The 22971-nt window shown below is 50.8% G+C and overlaps 1 protein-coding gene across 1 annotated transcript in view; it reads right to left on the reverse strand.

The window, feature by feature from the left end:
• REXO1 (RNA exonuclease 1 homolog) overlaps positions 1–21805 on the reverse strand; it is a 42812-nt gene extending 21007 nt beyond the window's left edge. The window contains exons 1-3 of the mRNA XM_032203677.1: positions 21607–21805; positions 5629–7412; positions 2393–2494 (exon numbers count right to left, since the gene is read on the reverse strand). Coding sequence (XP_032059568.1) covers positions 2393–2494; positions 5629–7412; positions 21607–21790 — 2070 coding nt within the window. The 5' untranslated portion in view covers positions 21791–21805. The remainder of the gene's footprint in view (positions 1–2392; positions 2495–5628; positions 7413–21606) is intronic.
• Between the last annotated feature and the right edge of the window lie 1166 nt (positions 21806–22971).

The raw sequence follows: 22971 nt of genomic DNA on the forward strand, positions 1-22971 counted from the left end.
CAAAGTGCAGCATTAATGAGTTGCCCTCTGGCAAGACCTCTCATCGCTGTGGGATCTTCCTAAATCAGTAGGTGGTATTTGAATTGCTTGTTTAATGGCCAGGGTGCCTGTTCTCCATCACGGTGCCTAGCCCACTTCTGGGCTCCATGGCCACTCTCAGCTCTACATCTCACACTGGAAAAATCAATCTGGCCCCGTGCTCCTGAGCACCCCTGTGCGCTTCTTTACTTTACACTGTGAGGAAAAAGCAGCCAACTATTCTTTCCTCTTTGCTACACGATGGGAGAGGTTTGCAGCTCACTCCCTCTCCTCCTTCACTGTCTTCCCCACGCTGAATTACCAGTGTCATCCACCCTTGCAGCAGTTCCCCACCTCCCAACAGCTTTGTTTTAACACTCCAGTTCCTATAGCTAGCTACAAGCTGCACATGCGCGCATTTATGGGATCAGACCACTACATAAACTGAGCGCTGAATTTTGAGCAGCCTCTGCCCCTGCCTGCTTGTGAAGGCATTTCACCCTGCAGCCGTTACTGGCACAACCCCATTACACATGTATTTCCTTTGATGTCCAAATTCAGGTTGCAGGAAAGGTGCCAAACATTATGTCAACAAAGAGAGAGAAGTTTTCTGGTAGCAGAAATACAAGAGAAGCAGCAGTAGTACAAACTTCCCCATGTTACTTAACAACCTCTCAGGTCTGAGCAGTGGGCCTTCCCTCCTGAAACGCCTTCAGGGAACAGCGCGCCTGCTCAGCCCGCGTGTACCACGGCATTTCCGAGACCACAAATCGGGGGCAAGCTGGCTCCTCCTGCATTCCTGGCCTCTGATGCTGACAACAGCTTCTGGAAACCAAACTGAGCGCAGCCAGCCATTAAATGATAATTACAGACTTCCTAGCAGGACAGGACACTCATTTTCTGCCTCACCTTCAATTCCTTTGACCCACCATTCCCCCCTGAAAATTAAACTCAAACGCAGGCAGAACAGAATCACAGAACAGCTTGGGTTGGAAAGGACCTCAAAGAACATGTAATTCCCACCTCCCTGCCGTGGGCAGGGACACCAGCTCGGCTCCCTCCCCTTCAGGCTGCTCAGTTTTTGAGCTATAAATCACAAGCAAGGCTGAGCAAATATTAAACTTGGAGGGACGTGGCAAAGCACGAGCCTCAACTCTGCACGCAAAAGCAGCACTTCGAGTCTTGCAGCACCTCCTGAACAGACTTGGCAGCAGCAGCGCTGAGCTGAGATACTCCAGGGCAGGCACGTCCTGGTGCATGTGCACAGCAGCTGCTGCTGAGCACACCAGATCGGCTCTGTTTGCCCATGCAATGACTGCACTGGTGCTCACATCTTTGGAAAGCGTTTTGGGATCAGTTGTCACATTAAGAAAATGTATTTAAAGATTTGTACATGTCTAAAAGGCACCCATTTGCAATAAATATTTGAGTTAATGAATTTCCAACCCATTTGTTTCAGTCTCTTATCTCTTCACTTGGAAGAAAGGGTCCTTATCAAAGCACATAGACTGGCTGAAGATATGTAGTTAAATAAACAGCATTGTATTGACCTCAGGGCTTCAAGTTATTAAAAGCAAAGAAACCTTTTTCAGGCAGAGCAGAAAGGAAGAACAATTAATTTGGGCTTCCCAACTCAAATCAGTGCTTAAGCTTCCGTTCTTATCCTGCTGGAACATAAAACTGACTATCTGTACTCAGCACCTGGAGGGAAACACATTAAACCCTCAGAGAAAAAACATGAATTAAAATCCCAGTGAGAAAGAAAGAAAAAAAATCAGAATATCTTTTTTTTTTTCTCCTCTGTACTTAAACTATTTTCACAATTGCAAAAGAACGGTATCAAACAAGACCCTGTTGGTATCTTTCTTGAATCTGAACAGATATAAATGTAGTAAAGGTTTTCAACATCTGACAAGATTCTTACAGCTATCTTTTAGTTCCACGAGATAAGAAGTACTATCAGACTCAGACTGACCTTGTGTAGATTTAATTATTTAATCTTAATGATTGAATAAAGTTATACTGTAGAAAAATGAATTCCCCCAACGAGTTACAAGGTGCACTTACTCTTCCTCAGCTTGTACTTGTTTTTATGAGAGCTCATGAGAGTTCTGCTGCTGTTTGTAGCAGATGCCTAACCATGTTTTTCAGAAATAAGAAAGGGGAAGAAAGACATCTGATGTAAGAGGATTCCAGTGCAAACAGTTCGTACGCTACCATCACAGTGGGGGGGTTGAAACTATATGATCTTTCATGTCCCTTCCAACCCAAGCTGTTGTACAAATCTGGGACTACACCCTTTTCCAGTGTCATAACAGGACAGAAAATCCTCACTTTAGACATCTAAACTTTTGCTCCTGAGAGCTGCACTTACATTTCCTTGTTTGACAAGATGAGAGATCCTTCTTTTTTGGCCAGGAAATAAGGTAGTTAAATTATCTTCTGTTTTTTCTTCACTTACTTCCTCTTTCGACAGCTGGAAAACAAAACAACAAGCTTCCAAAATTGAACAGACTCGAAGATCCCTCCCAAAAAGAGCTGAAAAGCCTCCTTTTGGGCTAACAGAAAGACCTTGCAGGTGGCAGGTGAAAACAACACGTGGTCAGCTGCCGAACTACAGAAATAAGACTTGTTTGGAAGCCCGGAGCCGCCAGTGAAGCCAAGGAACAACAGCACCACTGCTCCCACCCGGGCAGCCGGCCGTGAGCTGGGCAGCTCTGGCACCACGCAGCACAGCCCCTGCCTGCCCCAGAGACAGGAGCTCCCTTCCCTGCCAGCCGCTCACACCTCACCTTTCACAGCATGCTTAAAATCCAGGATGTTTTGTTGCTTAGTTTTGGGGGTGGCTTTTTTTTTTTTTTTTTTTGAAGAACTTCTGAGCTGACTCATTTTCCCGTGGCACAGCGTGCTCCCGGAGCAGGTCCTGAAAGTGTGCCCAACACCAAACCACCCTGCTCTCACGCCACGTTTAGGGGAACCCTTCTCTGCAGTTTTATCTGTGGCCATATCCACAGAACGACTGCGGTGACAAATGCCCAGGTGATAGGTCTGAATGGCCAGAAACCCAGGAGGACGTCAGAGCACCTCTCTAGCTAAAGCAACTTCTGAGCTAACGTCTCCGGCTTACCCCCAGGGGAGAAGAGAAAGAACAAACAAAAAACAAACTTTAACATCTTCTTTGGATTTGACTGGGCTGTTCATTTATATAAACACACTTCACGGGTTTATTTCTCAAAACTCTAGCTGCTCTCCTCTCAATCTCGCTTTCAGTTTTCCAGTGCAGCCTCTGGGGAGGCTCTGAGCCGAGGCAAGGCCGGCAGCCCTCCAAAAATCAGGGACAGAGCCGAGGGCGGCTTCGGGATGAGCTCAGGCACCTCAGCAGAGCTGTGCTCGTCACCACGAGGGCATCCTGCAGGACTCACGCTGAATCACTTAGCTCTCGAGGAACTTGCTAGGCCTGTCAGTTCGGTCGCATCCCGAACAAACTCACAAAGTTATCCTTCCAAGTGGAAAAGTACCACGCTGCTCGTAGGGACCTTCCCTCCAGACTAGCACACGTGGCTGAGACCAGACCACAGGGGCTCCAGCTACAAATGATTCAGGAAACAAAACCAAATCCCCAAATCCCCAGTGACCGGTGCCCCCCTCCCAAAAAGCAGCAGGGAAGCAGGTAACCACCAGCAAGCACCCCCCCAAAGAGCACCTCCCCACTGCAGCACGTGTTCCTCCCCTCCAGAAGAGCACAAAATTAAGCTTTGGTGCAGGAATATAGGGAAACAGGCGTGGAAAGGCTGGTTGAAATGGGAAACGCAGGTGGCTGCTGACAGCTGGGCATTGCCACCAGATGCCCGGAATAACTGCTCGAAGAGTACCGCAGCCCCCGGGTCGGTGCTTTCTGAATCCAGCCCATTTCGAGTCTTCTCACATTTGGAAAGCCCTAAATGAATAACTGTTTCCCCTCTATAGATGGCGTGCCCTTAAAATATTCTCGCTTAAGTTGGGCAATTTGAAGAAACAAATCCAAAAATAAAGCTCTCTTTCCTAGCTGAGAATTACCCTGAACTGAAAAAGAAGAGCAGCTGAATTTTAAACAAGCAAAATCGAGTAATGCTGATAGCTCGGAAGAAAATTGTTGTAGTAAGAACTGCTTTATACTAAGGCACTTCGTATTAGTGTAAAAAAGGTCTTTAGCAGTCAGCAGGACAGAAGAAGCTTGAGTGCTTCAGCTTCTCCCCTCCCCACGCCGCAGATCCCAGCTCACTTCATCCTCCACATCCAGAGTCGTGGCTGGGAGAATTTTGTTCACGGCCACTTCACCCACCCAACTACCAAAAGCCTCAAAACCAGCAAGTTTCTGATGTCGTTTTCAGAGAGAATAAAACTCAACAAACAAACCCACTGGGAGAAATAGGTTTTCAGCCACGCAGTCGTGTGGCTCCTGCTGCAGTCTCCCTGCCCCTCTTCCAGATCAATGACCCCAAAGGGAACCTTGCTGGGCTTGAAGGGCTCTGAACTGGAACTCACTGGAAGCCCCGGTGGAGTCCCAGTACCCCCACTATCTTTTGGATGCGGGACAGATGCAACTGAAGCTGCTGAGCCATTCCTAGTCACTTGGAAGCACTCGTCCTTCTGTGCCCCGTGTCCCCCAGCACATCCCCTGCCTTTGCCAGCTGCCCCCATTGAGCCTCCTGGGGGACACAGCTGGCTCAGCCACCTCGGTACCTGCGGGCTGCAGGCAGATGTGCCAGCTGATAACACTCGAAACACATCTGGGCTGTGTGCTCAACAGAGCCAAATTTGTCACTTTTCTTTTTTTAAAGCTCTTTTCACTCCAACTCCACGAACACCTGCTGTGCGTGCAAGCACAACCAGAAAACCTGGGCTCGACAGCAAGTCCCAGCCCTGCCCGTGCCCCCCCAGGACGGAGACTTTGCTCTTGCTGCCCGGCTGAACTCGGATGTCAGAAGATGAAGGATGAGTTTTGTCTGCTCCTACTTCCATCTCTCAGAGGCTGGCCGAGGATCGCTGCCAGCAGCTGCTTTCCAGCCTTTTTTACTTGCTCAGTTCTGTTTTAAACCTTGGCAAGTGAGGGCTCCCCATCCTCTGGGGACCACCTCACAATGACAGAAACCTTTTTAGGTAAAGGCTGTCTTTTTACCTCCTTCTTCCAAAACCCCCTTCTACCTTTTGAAGCAGTTTTAAAGCTAATTTCTTACTTACAGCCTCTGTGAGGTACCCAGAGATCCCGACACAGTAACTGCAGCACGCATTTAGAGCAGGGAGCAGCGGTTTGGGGAGTCTGAAGCCCAAAGCTTCTTCTCCAGCCAGCCACAGATCTTAGGCCAAATGGAGACAGAAGCACCTGACAACCCTGAAAGGTAAAGGCCTCCCACACAAAGGGCAGTTGAATCCTTACATTTCCCAATGGCCTTCAATCCAGCAGGTAAATTCAGGTGCAAGTTCTTCAAAGCATTCATTCAGGACAAGGATGAGATTCGTCCAACATATGGAATCTCCCTCCGTAGCCCTCTTCAGCTACTTGAAATAAGCAACACCACTAAACTAAACCATAATCCTCTCCCATTTAGATATGAGACAACCAAGCATTACCTGCTTCCCCAGCCTCCCCTTGTCTTCAGTTTTCACATCTGTAGATTCATTAAAAATCCTGAGACACTCTTCCATTGGGTCTGACTCTAAGTCCAAGTCTTTCTCAAGGACGGAATAATCAATGTCATCGGATGTTGAGGAAGAAGATGACGACTTTGACAATTTAGACCGTTTCACTTTCTTTGTCCCTTCATTTTCACTCTGAGAGCTTGAACCACAGTCATCACCATCCGAATCTGAGCTCACGTCAAGTAAAGTGGATGCCATCGGTTTGCCTTTGTCATCATCGTCCCCACTCTCATCTCCAAACAGATCAACGTGACTCAGGCTCTGCTGCTTCCGACTCTTCTTCGGCTCTCCTTTTTCTGCAGAGCTGACCTTTTCTTTCTTTCGTTCCAGTGCTGGGGTCTTGGTCCCTTTGTCTTTGTTTTTACGACCAGAGGTTTCCTTACCATTTTTCACATCGGCCGTTTTCAGTTTGGAATCTTTCTTGCTGCTGCCCAGCTTTTCCGTGCTAGAGCCTTTGGTGACACCCTCACTCTTGCTTTTCCCCGAACTACTGCTGGCAGACTTGGATTTGTCTTTCTTAAGCCCATCCACTTTTTCTGACTTCTGTTTTTCAGATTTCTTTAAATTCCCATCAGTTTTCACTTTGATGCTTTTATCTTTGCAGTTTTTCTCCTCGTTCTTTGTTTTTAATTTTTCTTCCTTCTTGAGTATTTTGTCTTTTTCCATATTTTTACTTTTCTCTTTCTTACCAACCTCGCTGAGGCTAGGCACTTTACTAACATCTGATTTCCTCCTCTTTGTTTTGTCTTTCAAGTCTTTGTTTTTATTTTCAGTTTCCTGGTCATTCCTACCAGAACACGATTTCACTGCTTTTGCATTCTTGTCTGATAAGTTTTTGGCAAGGTTTTTCTGTGAACCTGAAAGGTCCTCCATGCCATACTGTGCTGCCATTTCTTTGCTATCCTGAGAAGCAAAGTCGTCCAGTCTGGTGCTCCGCTCTTTGCTGGAGATTCCATCATTTGATTCACTTTCAGAACCAGCTTTTGACTGTGAACTAACAGAAGTTGGCTTATATTCTGCATCAGCCTCATCTTCAGAGGAGGAGAACCTGGCATAGACTTCATATTCATCAGGTATTTCACACAGCTTCTTTCTTGAAGGAGAGTAAGACTCCTCATAACTAGGGACCCTACCTCTTTTAGACCCCTTTGACTCCTTTGTTGTAGCTTTGCTCAGAAGCCTGGCTGAGTAGTTTGAAAGTGGGTCATATTCCAAGTCTGTAGAAGGCTTAGAGTCATCGATCACGTATTTATTGTTAGTAACAGTGCTACTGTATTTTTTACTCTGTGCTACGGCCTTGGGAACATATTCCAGTGAGCTACCTTTAGATCGCGCAGTATCCAAAGTATATTTACTTGACTGGCTAGCAGCAGCGAGAGGAGTAGGATTGTAGTCTGGGTTATTATTAAAGTTGTAGCTACCTGGATTATACTCTAAGGAGGTAAATGAATCATTTTGTGTCACAGCAGTTGACACAGGTGCTTTGGAAATGAGCGAGGAGGCCTCTGAAGCACTGAGCTCCTTTGTCGTTTCCAGCAGCTCCTCATACTTTTTCTGTTCTCTCTCAACTTCATTTTTGACTGCCTCGATGGCCTTGTTGACCAGCTCCAGCTCCAGAATGCCAGGTGGCATGTCTGTAACGTCTCCCAGAGCATCATCCTCCGCCTCCAGCGAGGGCCTTGGAAGCTCTGGGTTGTAGGGATCATAGCCCCGTTCTGTAAAAGAGAAGGGAAAAATAACTTATCTGAACTGCTGGCAGTAAAACTTTCTCTGCAGTAAATTTTGAAAAGGTCTTTTCTACGGTTTACTCTCATCAAAACCCAATACTGACAGACAATACAGAGAGCCGTGCTCTCCCTACTACACAATACACATTTGATAGTGAAAGCCACCAGTGACATTCCCCAGCCAGTGGCAGGTACATGGCTAGACGAGGTTCCCCAAACTTCCTGGGCCTTAAGGACCGCAGATCTGTTAACAAAGTGCTGTTATTACTCATGGAAAAGCTCTGTAAGTGAAATATTCTTTGGGGCATTAAAGGATAATCACTGTATTAGGACCAAGAGGAGCCGAGTATGCGCAGAATTATCTGCTTAATTCAATGAAGTGAGCAAAGAAGGACAGAGGATTCCAGTACGAGAACTGGGGATTAGGTTCTCATTTATCGATGGCAATGCCCAAAGCTCACTGAAAAGCCTCCAATATTCCTCGAAGCTCAGCGTTTCTCACAGCAGCAGCAGGAAAACGAGTCTTACTTGGACCGACAAATCAAGTGCTGATACAAAGAAAAAAAATGCAGGTACAGAGGGGACACCAGAACTCAACGGCCAAGATCCACCACCGAGATGTGCAGGTTAAACACTCCCGTTTCCCTTTTCACACGAGCCCTTAGGCATTCTGCCTTACCCAGGCACTTCCAGGACTGCAAGCCGCGGGTACCAGAGCACACAGCAGCTCCGCAGTCACCGCTCATCACCAGGCCTGCCACGCACCTGCTGTTTTCTCTTTTACTGACGAGCAGAGAAGAGCTGCTGAGAAAGGATCCACCCCTCGGTGTTCTGGTGTCCCTTGCGAGCTTGTTTATCGAAGTGGCAGTGACTCTGCCTTCAAAGGAAGTGCGGCAGAACCCAGCAGGTCAGAAACTCCCCGCATAGCTTCACGAGTTCCCAATGCCTGGAGAGCAAATTGCACTCCCCTTCTCCCCCCTATCTCTTTTTCCCCTCGCCAATCTCTCCTTGCTCTCATGATTTTGCTGCCCTCCGCTCCCCTCCTGCAGCCCCCAGCTCTCTCCCCCGTGCGGGGTGGCTAACCCCACGCCGAACGTCACAACCCCTTGCAAGAAAGCTGAGCTGTCAGCTGGGACAGCGCTGCACCCAGGGCACACATTTCCATAGCAATTAGGTGATCAGCAAGCAACCACCATGGGGTATTAGAGTGGTATTAGCAGAAGCTCTCGCAGGAATTCCCAATTACCACTTGATTCAGGAATATGGCACGGGCTGCTTACCCCTGTGCATATCTAAGAAACAAATAAAAGCTCTACATCACAACAAGTCTCACGAAACCCTGACGGTCATCTGAAATACTTGATGCTTTATAGTGAAAGCAAAGTGCATTTCAGAAGAAAAACAGAAGAGCTTGCTCACGTTCAGAAAGCTAGAGCTCTGCAGGATGAAACCCATTGTGTTTGCATGTGGCTGGCTCAGCAAGGACAGCAAAAAAAATAAAATAATAATAATACCACAACAGGAATTGGGGTGTGCACCAGGCATCTAGTTTCGTCTCTGCTATGGGCTAAAAATTGGGCTGCAGTATGTCCTATTGTCATAGCACAGGTTTATTGCTTACAATCAACAATAAAACACAAAATGCAGACCACCCCACGGCAAGAAGCTCTAAAAGCTAAAGCTGTCACCCTAAACTAGCAGCCGCAGCTACCTCTGTTCTGGCTGACTAAGGACTATGGAGAGAGCACAGAAGAAAATGCTGAAGAGGGGGCTCCCCTGAAGCCCCAGAGGCCAGGACACGCTCTGGCCCTTCCAACCCCAGCTCCACAGCAGAGCTTTCAGCAAGCAACAGCCCACCCTAGGGAACTAGCCTGAAAATGCTAAAGCAACCCATCCATGGGATGACTTACACCTGGAGGGGCTGTTAAAGCTCGTCCTGCAACGTTCTTCTTGACGAGGAGATGGAAGCAGCTCACAGGTATAAATGCTCTCTGTGCTCCACCACGCTGTCCCAAACTTTCCCACCTACCTTTCCAACTTGTGGTGAAAAGGAAGGGCTGGAGCATCTCATGTCAATGTGCAGAGCAACTGGAATCTGCCTGCCACAGGACAGGCAGGGGAGTAACTTCACCTGGAAGGAACCCAGCAATGAAGTTGTCTGCATTTAGCCAGTTATCGGCAGCTAACTACTGCTTTTTGACTTTGAACAGTTTGCAACACCAGTTTTATCACAGTGCCTGAGTGCTACTATTCCAGAACATTGTGTTCCTTGCTAGAAAGACAGTAGTAAAACTGGCTCACCAACATGAATATGTAAAAGAACTGAACAATAAACAGCGTGATGAAAGATAGGAAAAAACCCTCTCAGGTCTAACAGGGATGAGAGAATGTCTTCCAACAGCCAGAATTAACAGTGTTTACAGGAGTTGTTTCTACCACTCTCACAAGACTGAGGCTTTTCCTGATTTTTTTTTTTGACAGCTCAGCTCCCTTTGACAGTAAAAAAAAAAAAAAAAAAAAAAAAAAAAAAAAAAAAAAAAAGAGAGAGAGAGAGAGAGAACAGTAGAGACCAGGTTAAAATAAAGGCTCTGGTTTCATAAAATACTTTCCACCCCCTTGGGTTTGCAAAGTTCTTTTTGCAAGCCAATTAGCTCCTGGTTGAGCAGGGACTGGGCAACCACCGCAGGTTGTGATCACCTTCCAAGTGACAGCCAGAGCTGGGCTCAGGACCAGGAAGGTGGGAAAAAGGAGCGAGGCAGTGTATTTGTATAACCACCCACTGCAAAGCGCTTTACAACCAAGACACAAAGAGGATTCCCAAAGCACAGTCCTCACAGGCACCGTGGACTGAACTCTTCCTTTCCTCCTGGCTCAGTTGTGCAGGGATCTGAAACCACCACCTCCACCTGCTCTGCGGAGGAGGAACTGCTCCCTGCTGTCCCCATTGCAACACCCTGCACAAATCCCCAGGAACACACTCACTGCCTGGGGAGAGAGGGAGGGACAAGGTGGCAACCCTGAACGTCTCAGGGGATGGATGACACACGGCAGGCAGAGCAATACCCGGAGCCTGCTGAGAAGAAACCATGAAGAAACACGGACAAGAGAAAAACAGGAACAAAAGTAGATGCAAACAGCATCGTCACTGAGGCAAGCATATATAAACAGAACATCAAAGTAGTTAGGTATAAATATTAGCTTTGTCAGCTAAATATCAGCTGACAAAGAACTGGGAGCCCTCCAGACCCCCACTTCATTTCCCACCAGCTGTTCCGTGGTAGACCAGCGCAGTGACGTCTGGAGGAAGCAGCTCTGACCCCTCGCTCAGGGTGGGGACCTGAAGTTTAGTGAAAGAGTTGTTAGAGGAGCAACAGAGAGCCTGGTAATTTGTTCAGTGTTAAGTATTTGGTGCCCTGTAAACAAAGGTGAGAACGCAGTCTGGATCTAACGATTTGCTCACAAAACAAACAAACAAACAAAAAGAAAAACTACTCTATGAACAGCATTTTCTCCACACAGAAAGCAAAAACTGTTTTAAATATGTCAGAATACAGAGAAAGTCAAAGACAATCTGACTCTGGTGCCCTGAGAGGGAAGCATGCCCAGCAGAACGGCTCGGTACATAAATGAGAATAAACACCACCAGCACAGCTGCATCCCTGCCAGGAACTCTCCCAACCAAACTAAACTAGAGGTCAGCTGCAATTGCTTTCCTGCTGTACCCCGACATACATCAGGATACGTCCCTACATCAGGTTTTCCAAACAAACTGGCTGATTCTGTCATTCATCTAGGGTATAAAACTCACACCTTGTCTTTCAGTGGAACAACCAGGTGTAAAAACACATTACAAACTCTGAGAATGCCAGCGGGCTTTGAGATACCGTCATGAAAGAGCTCTTTTGTAGGTGTGTAGGAGGCCTGATGGATTACCCCAGCCACGCTGATCAAAGGCTACCTTTTCCATGAAAGCCACTTGTGTAAGCGGGCCCCACAGCACTAATCAGGACCGTCACCTTTGGCCACGATGCATTTGCAGATAATGTGGAAACGCACGCAGAAGGAAATTCTGTACATATGGAAAGCCACACAGACATCCAGGCAGGTCCCCAAAGTCAGAGGGATTAAAAACGCTATCTGAAATCAGGCCACCTTTTTAAGATGCTTAATTACACTCCTGGGAAGCCAGGAGAGGAAAGGGCTGGGGGGAGGGCTGAGCCTCATGCTGCACAGGCAGGCAGCCCCGCACGCACAGCCCTTCCCGCAGCCAGGGTGCACACTCAGAGGAGTTTTCACCGGGTTTTGCATTTATTGCTTTCCGTTCCGAACACTAATAGATCCACATGGTCACAGTAAGGAAAATTACTAAAAATTGAACTCTGTTGTTCTTGCTGTTCCGATACACGCGATGCCTGCTGCAGAGAAATGAGTAAGTGAGAAGCACTTTGCAAAACGACTTTTTGGAGGATGTAGAACTGAGAGTCTGCACTCTCCTGAGAGTCACGAGATAATGAGCCTTGCGATGACAGCTCCTTGTAGGACTGGGAGCTGAACTGTGATCGGGACACTCTAAAATGCAAACTATTTTAATAAATTAATGTACCTCAGAAATACGGAATAGTCCCTCTGAGACACAGGAAGGTGAAGTTAACATCAACACTATAAAAACCAAGTTATTAAGAATTTACATAGCACCTCGGGGAACAATTTATTTAAACCAGACGACAGCTTTAGAAGACACCGAAACGAATCACATTAAAATCACCTGGTTTGGCAAAGAGTACGCAGAAGCATAAAAGAAGATCCTTCTGTAAACCCAGGGTTGCTTGTTTCCCCAGATATGGCTGTTTTGGTGCTAGAAAACGAGGCCTCTGTTCTGAGGCAGGGGGGTTCTTACAGACCTCCTCCAGGCCAGCGACTCCTTGCTGTGCCCTGGCCCTTCTGGGCCTTGCAGCCAGCGAAGGCAGCAAACAAAGGCTGGCATCACAGGGAGAATTGGAGGCATCCAGTACAAGGTCACCTGTTTGATGTGAAAACTTATTTTACAGTGAATCATTCTGCAGAAAAATACGTCTTTTTTATTTTTTTTTTTTTTTAAACCAAGCACCCTGGCAGAGCGCATATTTCAGATGCTTTAAATACATAAGAGCCCGAAAGTACAACGTGTGCCAGTCACTGCAAGCCTGCAGGTTTGGGGAGAGGAGCGAAGCTCGGCACGCACGTGGGCCGCGGACAACAACGCCTTCACTCCGGACACATCACCAGCCGGAGCTGCTGAGCAGCAGCAGCTGCTGCTAAACGAAACAGAGATGAAAATTAGAAGCGTTCACATCGATGGCAATCCCGATCTCAAAACGGACAAACTGGCACAGGCCAGACAGCAAACACTGCCCGTCACCCATCTCCCTGAGTCACTGGGAGCTGGCGACAAAAGGTGCATTCAACAGGAGATGGGGAAGGTGGAAACTGTTGGGAGACCTCCTTGGAAAAAATATATATATATATTTTATTTTAATGTTGTCTGAACAGCCTTGTTAGCTTAACAGCTTGCCTGTGTTTACCGTGCCGGTACTTAGCAAACGGCCAACCTCTACGATTACAGAAAAATTATCACCGTTGGAAAATTATTTAAAGCTTTTCATCCTCAGCCTCCCAGAAAAGACAGTAGTTTCACAAGAACAAAACGTTTCAAAAGAGCTTTGCCAGCAGGCCGAGCTTTTGCTATTCTTCGCTATTAAGCGGTGCAAAAGAAATGGCAGTTTTTTGGCGCAGACCTCATTTGCAAGTACCCATAGCAAATTTTCAACAATTAACAATATCCAACTACTTGGAAATAATTAATGTTGAAATTTAAAATAGCACATTTCAAACAAGTATTCAGAGTAAACGGGCTGGGAGGGCAGGTGAGAGGAACTAAGAGAAATGTTTATTCCTCTTTCAACATAAACACGGTCCTAATGATTTCTCACGCCTTCTCTCTAAATATTAGCTTTAGTTATTAACATTAAATAATAAAAATGTAGGTAACTTTGTACCAGTCTACGGAGAGCAGGGTAGGAGAGGTATTATTGCCAGTCCAGTCAAAGCTGGCCTCTCCCCGTGCGCCCCACTCCCTGCGTCTGTTACTCCGTACGAGGGATCGATGCCAGAGCTACAAACTTATTATGAACCCAAGCGATCATTTCTTCAGTAGAAAAAAAGGAAGCAAACACAAGAAAAGAAAGTCTTATATTAGCAAGGCCGAAAAAAGGTTGAACAGTCATCCATCACGCTGTGGTATTTTTAAACCAGCTCGTGACAAAGCCCGGGGATGGTTTCACCAGATGGTGCCAGCCTCCGAAGGGCCGTCTCAGTGCACCGAGCTGGCCGGAGGTCCCACGACCAGCATCGGGACGGGTGGCTCATGCCAGGGGGTCGAGAGCAGCTGGGGACGATGGTCCCAGCACACGCAGCAGCACGCTGCCGAGCAGAGAGGAGGCGCAGCACGGCCGTGTCAAAGCTGAGCCAGCGGCACTCACTGCGGTGGCGCGCTCGCACCAGGAGGGACACGGTGGGGCACGGCGTGCACGGCAGCCCGCAAGGCAGGACGCAGCTCCTGCTTTCATTCAAGAAAATGCGACTGTGCAGAGATTTGCCTGCAGTGCAGCAGAATATGGCACCAGGTAGGTCCTCATGCCTACTGCGGGTGATGCTGCAGCCTCCTGACAGCCTCGCCGGCAGTCCCGGAGGAAGTCTGGGACCTCCACTGCTTGCCCCGGTGACGGCAGCTAACTCTAGGATGCAGAAGCCAGAACAGGATACTCTGGTCTATGCAAAAGCCATCGCTCACGCTCCTCTACTGCCGCAGTGATTTACAGTGCCGTCCGCTCGGGTGCTACAACAGGCAAAGAGCACCAGAGGCACGTCGATATCTGTGCTAAACGGAACGTTTTCCGAAGGGGAAACAGCACGCCAGCACGTTTCTCCCCTAGCCTCGGACAGAACTCGAGCAGTAAGCAGTGTGTTACCAGGGCTGGCACCCGAAGTATCGCGATTGTTCCCCGGGCTGCACCCGACCGGCAGCGCGGCACCATGCGGGCTCGAAGGCGTCTCGCTGCTTTAAAACCAACGGGACACGAATCTGGACAGCATTCAGGTTCTTTGGAGAACTTTCCATTCCCCTTCTCATTTTTGCTTTAAAGTTAGTTCTCAATATGCAAGAAAAGTTGAAATTCTATTTGGAAAATAAAAAAATAACAGACTTCTTCTGTTTCCGATAAAGAGACAGACCGGAAAATATTTCCACCTCTCTTGTACAAGCACAAGGTACAAATAAGCATCTGCTTCACTATTTCAACAGCAGAGCAACTCTCCTTTCAAAGAATGAAGAGAAAAAGAAATACCTCCAAGTATTCCGGTGACCAGCATGGTCACAAGCAGTAATTCTACCCCTGACCCTCCACTCCCTCCATTTTCCAGCCTTTCTCTGACTTGCTCAAGATAAGTTATCGTCTCAGCACCTCTCTTACTTCTTTAACTATTTCAAGGGAAGAACTCCCATTTAAGAGAAAAAAAGAAAAAAAAAAAAAAAGAAAAAAAAACCTATTTCAATACAGTCACAACTGGACGCTTTGAAAAACAAAGTGAAAAACTAAAGAAAAAAACCTTTTAGGCTATACAACATTTAAAAGCTTCAGCTGTGACCTACAAAGAGCTAACACCAAAATATAAACTGGTTTTAAAACCCGTCCAGCTTTAGTTACCTCAAAAGCCTAAATTAAAACTCTGCAGCTCCTTTACGACGCCGACACCTGTGGCTCCCCGGGCTCTTTTAGCCAACACACTCCCTGGTTCTCAGCACGAATCCTCTCTCAATACAAAGGCAAGCTCTCACCGGGAAACTAAAATCCTCGTGCAAGCAAACTTGCCAGAGCAAGGCTGAGTTTTTGCATAGTCTGTAGATTTTAAACACAAGCACAATGCCAAGGAGCGAGGTCTCATGTTAAATGAATGGCTAACAGGGGAAGCCTCTCTGGAGAAGTCGCCTCTCCGGCAGGTGCTTCACATCCTGCAACCCACACAAAACCCAAGTTCACTTCCCAGGATGTCCAAAACTTCAAAGAATTACCTGAGCTCCCCGCGGTTAATAGGTATTGCAGATATTTGTTCATGCTGTACTCGAGGCTTTGAATATCTGCCTGGCACAGCTGAGGCTCCGGCACAGGCTTATGGCACACCACGCTGACCATGTGCTGACACAGCACTTTCTGGGCTGCAGAGATAATTAGGGCAGGACTTCCCACCCCAAAGTCCCGCCTTCACCCTCATTTACTCCAAAGTCAGATTGGTTTTTACTCGAGTTTCTGCAGGGGCTTTTTGACTCTTTCTTTCTTTCCTAGTACTGTGACTGTCACCCTGGGGACTTCGTGGCATCTCCTTCCCCCCCCCCTCCTACCGTACAAGTCACTTTTTACTCTGTTTAAGCAACACAAGGTGGCAAGCAGGGTGCTTTCCCAAGCTGCCGGCTTGGGGTAGTGCTGAGCAGCCCCACAGGGCCGCCCTGAGCCCAACACCACCCCCGTGCTCCCAGTGGGGAAGGAGCTGTGGGGCAGGGAGCGGGCCTGGCACGTCTCCTCGCCGCGTGCCGGGCTGTGCCCAGCGCTGCTGCCTCTCTGGGTGCCGGCACGTCCCAGCCGCTTCGCCCACCATGGGGCTCCCACGGAGAGGTTTGGGAGATCCGGGATTTAGAATCTGGCTTTGTGCTTCTCCAGCACTAAGGCAGCACCACAGCGCTTGACTCGATGAATGAAACCAGAGGAAGTGTTTAAATGTCAAGGAAGGTATTTCATGCTGGAGAAATAAATCCTTCAGGATTTCCCGTCAGCGCGCAGAGGGGAGCCCGGGGAGTTTGCAAACCCCGGTGCCTCCGGGAGGCCCCTGCACCTTTATCGTTCACCATCCTTCTGGTTTTGTGAGGCCGCTGCACCTCCAGCATTCACCACCCTTCTGGTTCTGCTCCCACCTCCCCGCTGCTGCTTTCCACGCTGGACAGGGGAAGAGCTGAGCACAGCTCATGGCCAAGGGGACGCCGCTGAGCAGCTCTGCCCCCTGTAGCTGCCCTTCCGAGTCAGCAGCATTGCCCCACAAAAACCCCACACAAAATCGCAGCACGCAGAGCAGCTGTGCCTGCCCGCAAAGTTAACCTGCCCCAAGCACAGTTCAGTAAATTACAAGAGATCTCCCACTGCTGGAAGGCTGTCGCTCGGATTTACATGAGAAGACCCGTCCTGACCTCACCAAGTGGGTTTTTTCTTCTTCATTTCAGAACTCTTAGAAAACACCCACCAGCAACAATCTGGTAATTACTGTCCTAAACGCAACCGAGGAAAAACCTTAGCGAGGTCCCCACACAACCCGCGAGGGTGCACCCGGCCCTGAACCACACGACCTCTCCTCAGAAACACCGAACGCTGTCGGCAGCTTGCCCCACTTCTGCTCGTTCCATTTCCCTTTTAGCAAACGTACCAACAACAGCGCTTTCCTACAAGAAGCTGATCTCACACAGCCACCACAGGAAGGAAAACACGTTACAGACTTGTCATCCTTCACGCGGCACCAACCTGCACGGCGCGATACGTGGCACCGGGGCACTCACAGGGCACAGAGGCTGCTCCCACCCAGCAGCGCTGGGGTCGTCACGCAGCCCCACGTCGCGCTGAACAAGGCTCCTGACACCTGGAGACTCTTCTACGGCCTCGGTCCTACAGCGACGCGTGGGCTGAGGATGGTTAAAGTCAGGTTTTAAAGCTTACAGAGCCACTTTAGGTTTTATCAAGCATCATTTTGCACAGCATGTCACATACAAGCCATGGCCACCCCGTACAGTTGTATTTTTTTGGCTGAAGGGAGAGCTGCAGTGTCTCGCTGCACCGGTGGCAGGACCAACAGAACCCAGGAGACGAGCCCAGGGACTTGTCAGCACCTGACAGGAACCAGACGGCGTTGGTACAGCACCTCGCTTGGGGGCTGGGTGGCATAAATCACCCGGAGGGGAAAAGCTCTGTAGGACAGTGCCACAGAAACCTGCCCGGACACCTTTCGAAGGTGCCATCCAGAGCTGATCTGCAGAGCTTTGCCCATCCGGATGGCAAATCTGCACAAGGAAAGCTTTGGGTCATAGGGGAGGGCTGCCACGCGCTCGTCACCACGCGCTGCTCGAGGCTCAAGTGCTTCAGGGCAGGGTGCTGAAAGCCTCGCTCCCCCACCAGGATCAGAGCAAAGAGAAACTGGCACCTCCAGACCCAGCTGCTGCTTTCTGCTCTGCGCTCAGAACGCATCCACCTCTCAAGCATCTCCTGCCAGCTACTTCCAAAGCCACCAAACCAGAGCTGGGTTTCCTTCGGATGTTTGTGAAGAGATGCATTCTGCTTCTTTCATGTCTTTCGGCATACTCAGGACCTAGACTTTAAAGAGAGACCCATTTTTCTCCTCCACAGCTCTTGAAGAGACGCTTTTAGGACTGAAGGCAGTTCTCCCCTCCTACTTAGGCAGCACGCTTTCAAGGCACTTCACACACATTCAATAATCTTTTCATCCCGCTCTGAAGCAGGTGGGTTTCAGTCATTTGGTAGATGGAAAAAGCACTTCAGCCAAGTCAGGATTAGAATTTACAACCCCCGGGTTCCCAGCCCTGCACAGGCTCACGTCCCGTCTCTCAGCCCACCACCAGCACCGTGGAAATCCCACGGCGCTGAGGCCTCAGCTCCCAGCCAGTACTGCATTTCCACGAGCCTCGGGGAGCCACAGCCACCTGCAAAGACACGGGAACAGGCTTCACACGAAGCACTCGCACAGCTCAAAGCCCCACTCAGCCGTGCCCCGTGCACCACTCTCGTCGCACCGCTGCCCTCCTCACCTGCCAAGTTTGCATTTACCGAGCTGCTTTTGGAGGGGAAGGAAAGTGAACACCTGCCCCATGCAAACAGCAGCACAAAGGGGGCAGCGAGCTCCGTCCTCCCGCTGGAGATGGTCCCCACCAGGCACAGAGGCCCCTTCACTGCTCTCTCAGCACTGCAGAAGAAACGAGGATCACCTACTGCCAACACCACGCTCCTCAGGAAGTCTGCAACAGCAACAAGGAGGTGGGGGACAGGGCTGCACCCCACTAATTCCTCTCCTCCCCTCCTCTCCGCTCCCCCCAGCACACGTCCCCAGCCTCCTCCACCACAGCCGATCCCCTCCCCAGTTTTCAAAAGCTACTTCAAAGCCCCAGAAGTCCTACTAGGAGTTTTGGGGTTGTTGCCAGTCCTAAGGTGATCCTCAAACATCAAAGTGAGCACCAGCCTCGAATCAATATGCTTCGCAGGCCGGTTCTTTAGATGTTCTTTTTTTTTTTTTTTTTTTTCTAGGCTCTATCCCAGAAAACACAGATCTACACTGGAACTCTTGGTGCAGGAACCACCTGTTTGGCAAAAAAAAAAAAAAAAAAAAAAGGAAAAAAAAAGTTTTTAAAGCTCATGTATTAAGCATTGCAATTAAATAGGTCAAAAATGCCTGTTATGAGGCTGCTTTAAAACCAGACAGGCAGCTTCGCTGACCAGGAGCAACTTGTGCTGGATGGAGAGCCTGCTTGCAAGAAGATGGTTGCCTGCTTGCAGCTACACTACTGCACCCTCTAGTGTAAGTCTCCAGCACATCCTTCCAGGCTCGGTGGCTTCAGCAGAAGGGCAGGAGCACCGCATCTGAAGCCATCAGATGAAGCTAAGCCTTGGCACTGCTTAAAAATAACAGCAGAAGCATCCTCTGCTCCCACAGACGCTCCAGCACCTTACACAGCACCCTTCTAAAGGTCAGCGCTCTGCAGCGGGTTCCTCGCGTATTTTCCATTTCTCAGTCTAAATTAACACAAAAAAAAGACCGAAGTCCAGCTCTAGGTGGAGGCAGAACGTGCAGGGCCGTGGCTGTGACAGCCGCGCAGAGATGCCAAGGGGCTGGGGATGAGGCAGAGCAGGCACCGAGAGGCAGACACTTCACCTGAGAAAACTAAACCACTACAGCTTTTATTTTTCAAAAAGCTGAAGCTTCTCTAAGAGCCATAACACAACCAACAAACCTCTCTCCCTCCCTAAAACACGGACTTCTCCTGGGTCACCAATGGAGCCGAGCCAGGCCCAGCAGGAGCAGGACCGGGATCACTTCTACCAGCAGCTCCGCTCCCGCTCAGCTCTCACGTGAACGCTTTCGACCACCATCAGAAGCTGCACAAACTGTCCAGGTGCCATGAAAGGTTTTGCTAGACACCAACCTTTGCTTCCCCATTTTGTAAGCAAAAACTTGAAGCTTTTCAAAAAGCAAAACCAGCACCAGGTTTATTTAGTACAGCAGCAGCTGTTTCAGGTGGGAGCCCAAAACGGGCAAACCTTGCTCTCAAACTGACAGTCTGCAGATATTTAAAGGCACTGAAAGGTAACTGAAACATTAAGCACACCTAAAGGGCCCCACAGAGCTTTTCAAATTCAACAGAGCACTGAAAGAGGCAGGAGTTTTTGGTTTTATAATAGTGTATGTGTCTGACTGTGACTGCCTTGAACATGCTTATTTATTTTTAATTTGACAACTGTCGTGGTAAGACGAGCTGGTGATCAGGGGACACACAGAATTATTAATTTCTCAAGTTTACGAATAAGCCAACATAAAGCAAGCATAATTTAAAAAAAAAAAAAATAAGCTGTGGTTTATTTTGACAACTTTGGCCTGAGGTCATTAGACCACACACACGAGCACGTATGGCCTAGCAGAATAACCGCTTTACCAAGAAGAAAGCGAGCAGCAGCCTTCTGGGGGGAAGAACGAAGGCTTTCCTCTGCCAGTAGAATAAGCAGACCAGCAAATAATGACTAAGTAAAATGACGAGAGCTGCTGGAAGAACCGAGCAGAACAACAGCAATCCTTCCCGTAGCCAAGCTTCTTTCTGAGAGAGCTGGCGTTGCTCCACGCCTCGCTGAAGTCCTGCTGGGGCTTCCCGCAGCCCCACCGGCAGGACCAGCAGCTGCTGGCGCGGCTCCTGCATCACCTCCAGGCCCACAGACAGCACGGCAGGTCAGAAGGCCGCCCCAACAGCTCACTGCTGTGTGAGTTTGGCTGCCTGGGGGCACAGGGAAAGGGCTGAGCACAGAGCTGTCCTCCAGCAGCCTGGCGACAGGAGGAGGCTGTCCTCGGGCGATCGGTTATTGCAGGAAGCTGCTCCCCACCTCACGGTCGGGAGGTGCCTGCAGGATCCTGCCGGTGACCAGGGGATGGTTTGGGTTGGAAGGGATCCTCGAAGATCACGGCCTTCTCCAGAGCAGGGGGCTCAGAATCACAGCACGGCTGAGGCTGGAGGGGGGCCTCTGAGGATCAGCCAGGCCAGAGCACCCAGAGCACGTCACGCAGGACGCCACCCAGGTGGGTTTTGGCCATCTCCAGAGAAGGAGCCTCCAGCACAGCCACTCTGGGCAGCCTGTCCCAGCGCTCTGTCCCCTTCACAGCACAGAAGTGCCCCCTCGTAACCAGCCGGAGCCTCCCGTGCTTCAGTTTGTGCCCGCTGCCTCTCGTCCTGTCACCGGGCACAAACCGCAGAGCCCGGCTCCATCCTCTTGCACCCTCCCATACCGACTGAGGAGATCGAAGCCCTGGGCTCACCCTCTCCAAGGATCACGGAATCATTACGGTTGGAAAAGGCCCCCAATATCACCAGCTCCAACCCCCGAGCCGTGTCGCCAAGCACCTCGCCCAGCCCCTCCTCGAGCACCCCCAGTGCCGGTGACCCCAGCAGCTCCCCGGGCTCTGTCCCAGCACTGCCAGCGATGTCTCCCCGCTCCCAGCCGGGCCCCCCTCGAGGCCGTTCCCTCTGCTGCGGGCAGAGCCCGGCCCCAGCTCCCCACAGCCCCCAGGGAGCGGGGAGGGCCCCCTGAGCCTGCTGCAGCCCCAGCCCCCCTCAGCTCCCTCACCACAGGGCCCGTGCGGAGCCTCCCCCCTCCCCTCACCTCACGAGGCCAGACCCCCCCCCCCCCGAGGCCCGGTTTCTCTCCGCACACCGAGCGGCCCCGGGGGCTCCCCCTCCCCCCGGGGCGGCGCAGTTTTGTGCCCGGGGAGGCCCCGGGGAGGCCCCGGGCCGGCAGAAGGGAGGCGGGGAGGGGGACGAAGGCCGCGGCCGGGGCCGTACCTGCGCCGTGGCCCAACGCGGCGGCGGCGGCGGCCGCACCGGGGGCTCCGCAGCGCGCCGCCACCGGGGGGTGTCGGAAATGGCAGTAGGGCCGGCGGCAGGGGGGGCCCCCGGCCGGCCCCGACCCCCCGGAGCCGAGGAAGGGGCAGTCGATGCCGCGGAAGTAGCCGCTGGAGCGCAGCATGGCGGCACCGGGCGGCTCCGGGCCCCGCGCTCCCGCCTCAGCGCCCCGGGCCCGCCGCCATCTTGGGAGCGCCGCGGCCCGGCCCGCGAGGTCCCCCCCGCGAAGCCGCTGCCAGCACCGGGCTGCCCGCGGCGCGCCTGAGCGGGAGGGGACGGGAAATGGCGGGCGGGGCCCCGGCGGGAAGGGGGGCGGGGGGAAAATGGCGGCCGGGCCGCGTGAGGCGGGGAGGGCGCGGGAGGGCTGGGGGCCGTCCGCTGAGGACCGTGGGGGTCTGCGGCTCCCTCAGGACGGGAGCGGGGCGCTGCTCGCTGGGGACAGCGGCAGGGCGAGGACGGGGAAGGGGCGGGGCGGGTGTCGGGGCACCCAGAGGTGCTCGGGCACGGAGCTGCTGCAGTTCAGGGAGCGTTGGGACGCGGCTCTCGGCCGCGCGGTGCGGTTCTGGGGTGGTCCTTTGGGGTCCCAGGGGTTGTGCCCGGTGATCCCAGCTCCCCGCAGCCCCCAAAACGGCCTCGGCTTTGAGGTCTTGGAGGAGGGAGCCTGCCCGCATCCCGCCCTGGGACCGCTGCATCCCCAGCAAAGGAGGCCGGGCTGGGACAACAGCAAGAAACGAAGCAAGAAATGAAGGGATTTCCAGGAGAAATCCCACCAGGTGTAGGCAGGAGCCACAGCTCAGAGACGAGGGATGAACCAGGAGAGTCTCGTCCCATGTGAAAGCGAGGACAGGAGACAGGGTGGAAAGTACTGGGGAGGTGCAGGGAGCCAGCTGGATGACTTAGAGAAAGGTACTCAGCTGGTGGGAGGAGGAATTCATGGCCCCAAGGAAGGACAAATGAAGGATGACAGAATTTATGTTTCATAGGCATCTTAAAGAAACAAAAAAACTTTTATTTTCAATGATCCTTCCTGTATGTTACCCCCCCCCACCCAGTATCCCAGCAGAGCAAACCCAGAGGCTGAAGGTGAGGGAGGAACCCACCTCCTGCTGCTGCCCAAAGCACGGGGAGAATTGAGCAAGAGACCAGTGCCCCAGCACTGCCAGGGCTTTGGAAAACCTGAATGATCAATGAAAAGCATCGCTAAAGCTCCTCCCAGCAGAAGGAAGCACACGTGCACTACCACATACCTCATTCCCTTTCAGACTCTTCAGTTACAGTCAAAAAACGTGGGGTTGAGATTTTCCA

This window comes from Aythya fuligula, chromosome 26 (genome assembly GCF_009819795.1).
Source record: "Aythya fuligula isolate bAytFul2 chromosome 26, bAytFul2.pri, whole genome shotgun sequence".
Lineage (NCBI taxonomy): Eukaryota > Metazoa > Chordata > Aves > Anseriformes > Anatidae > Aythya > Aythya fuligula.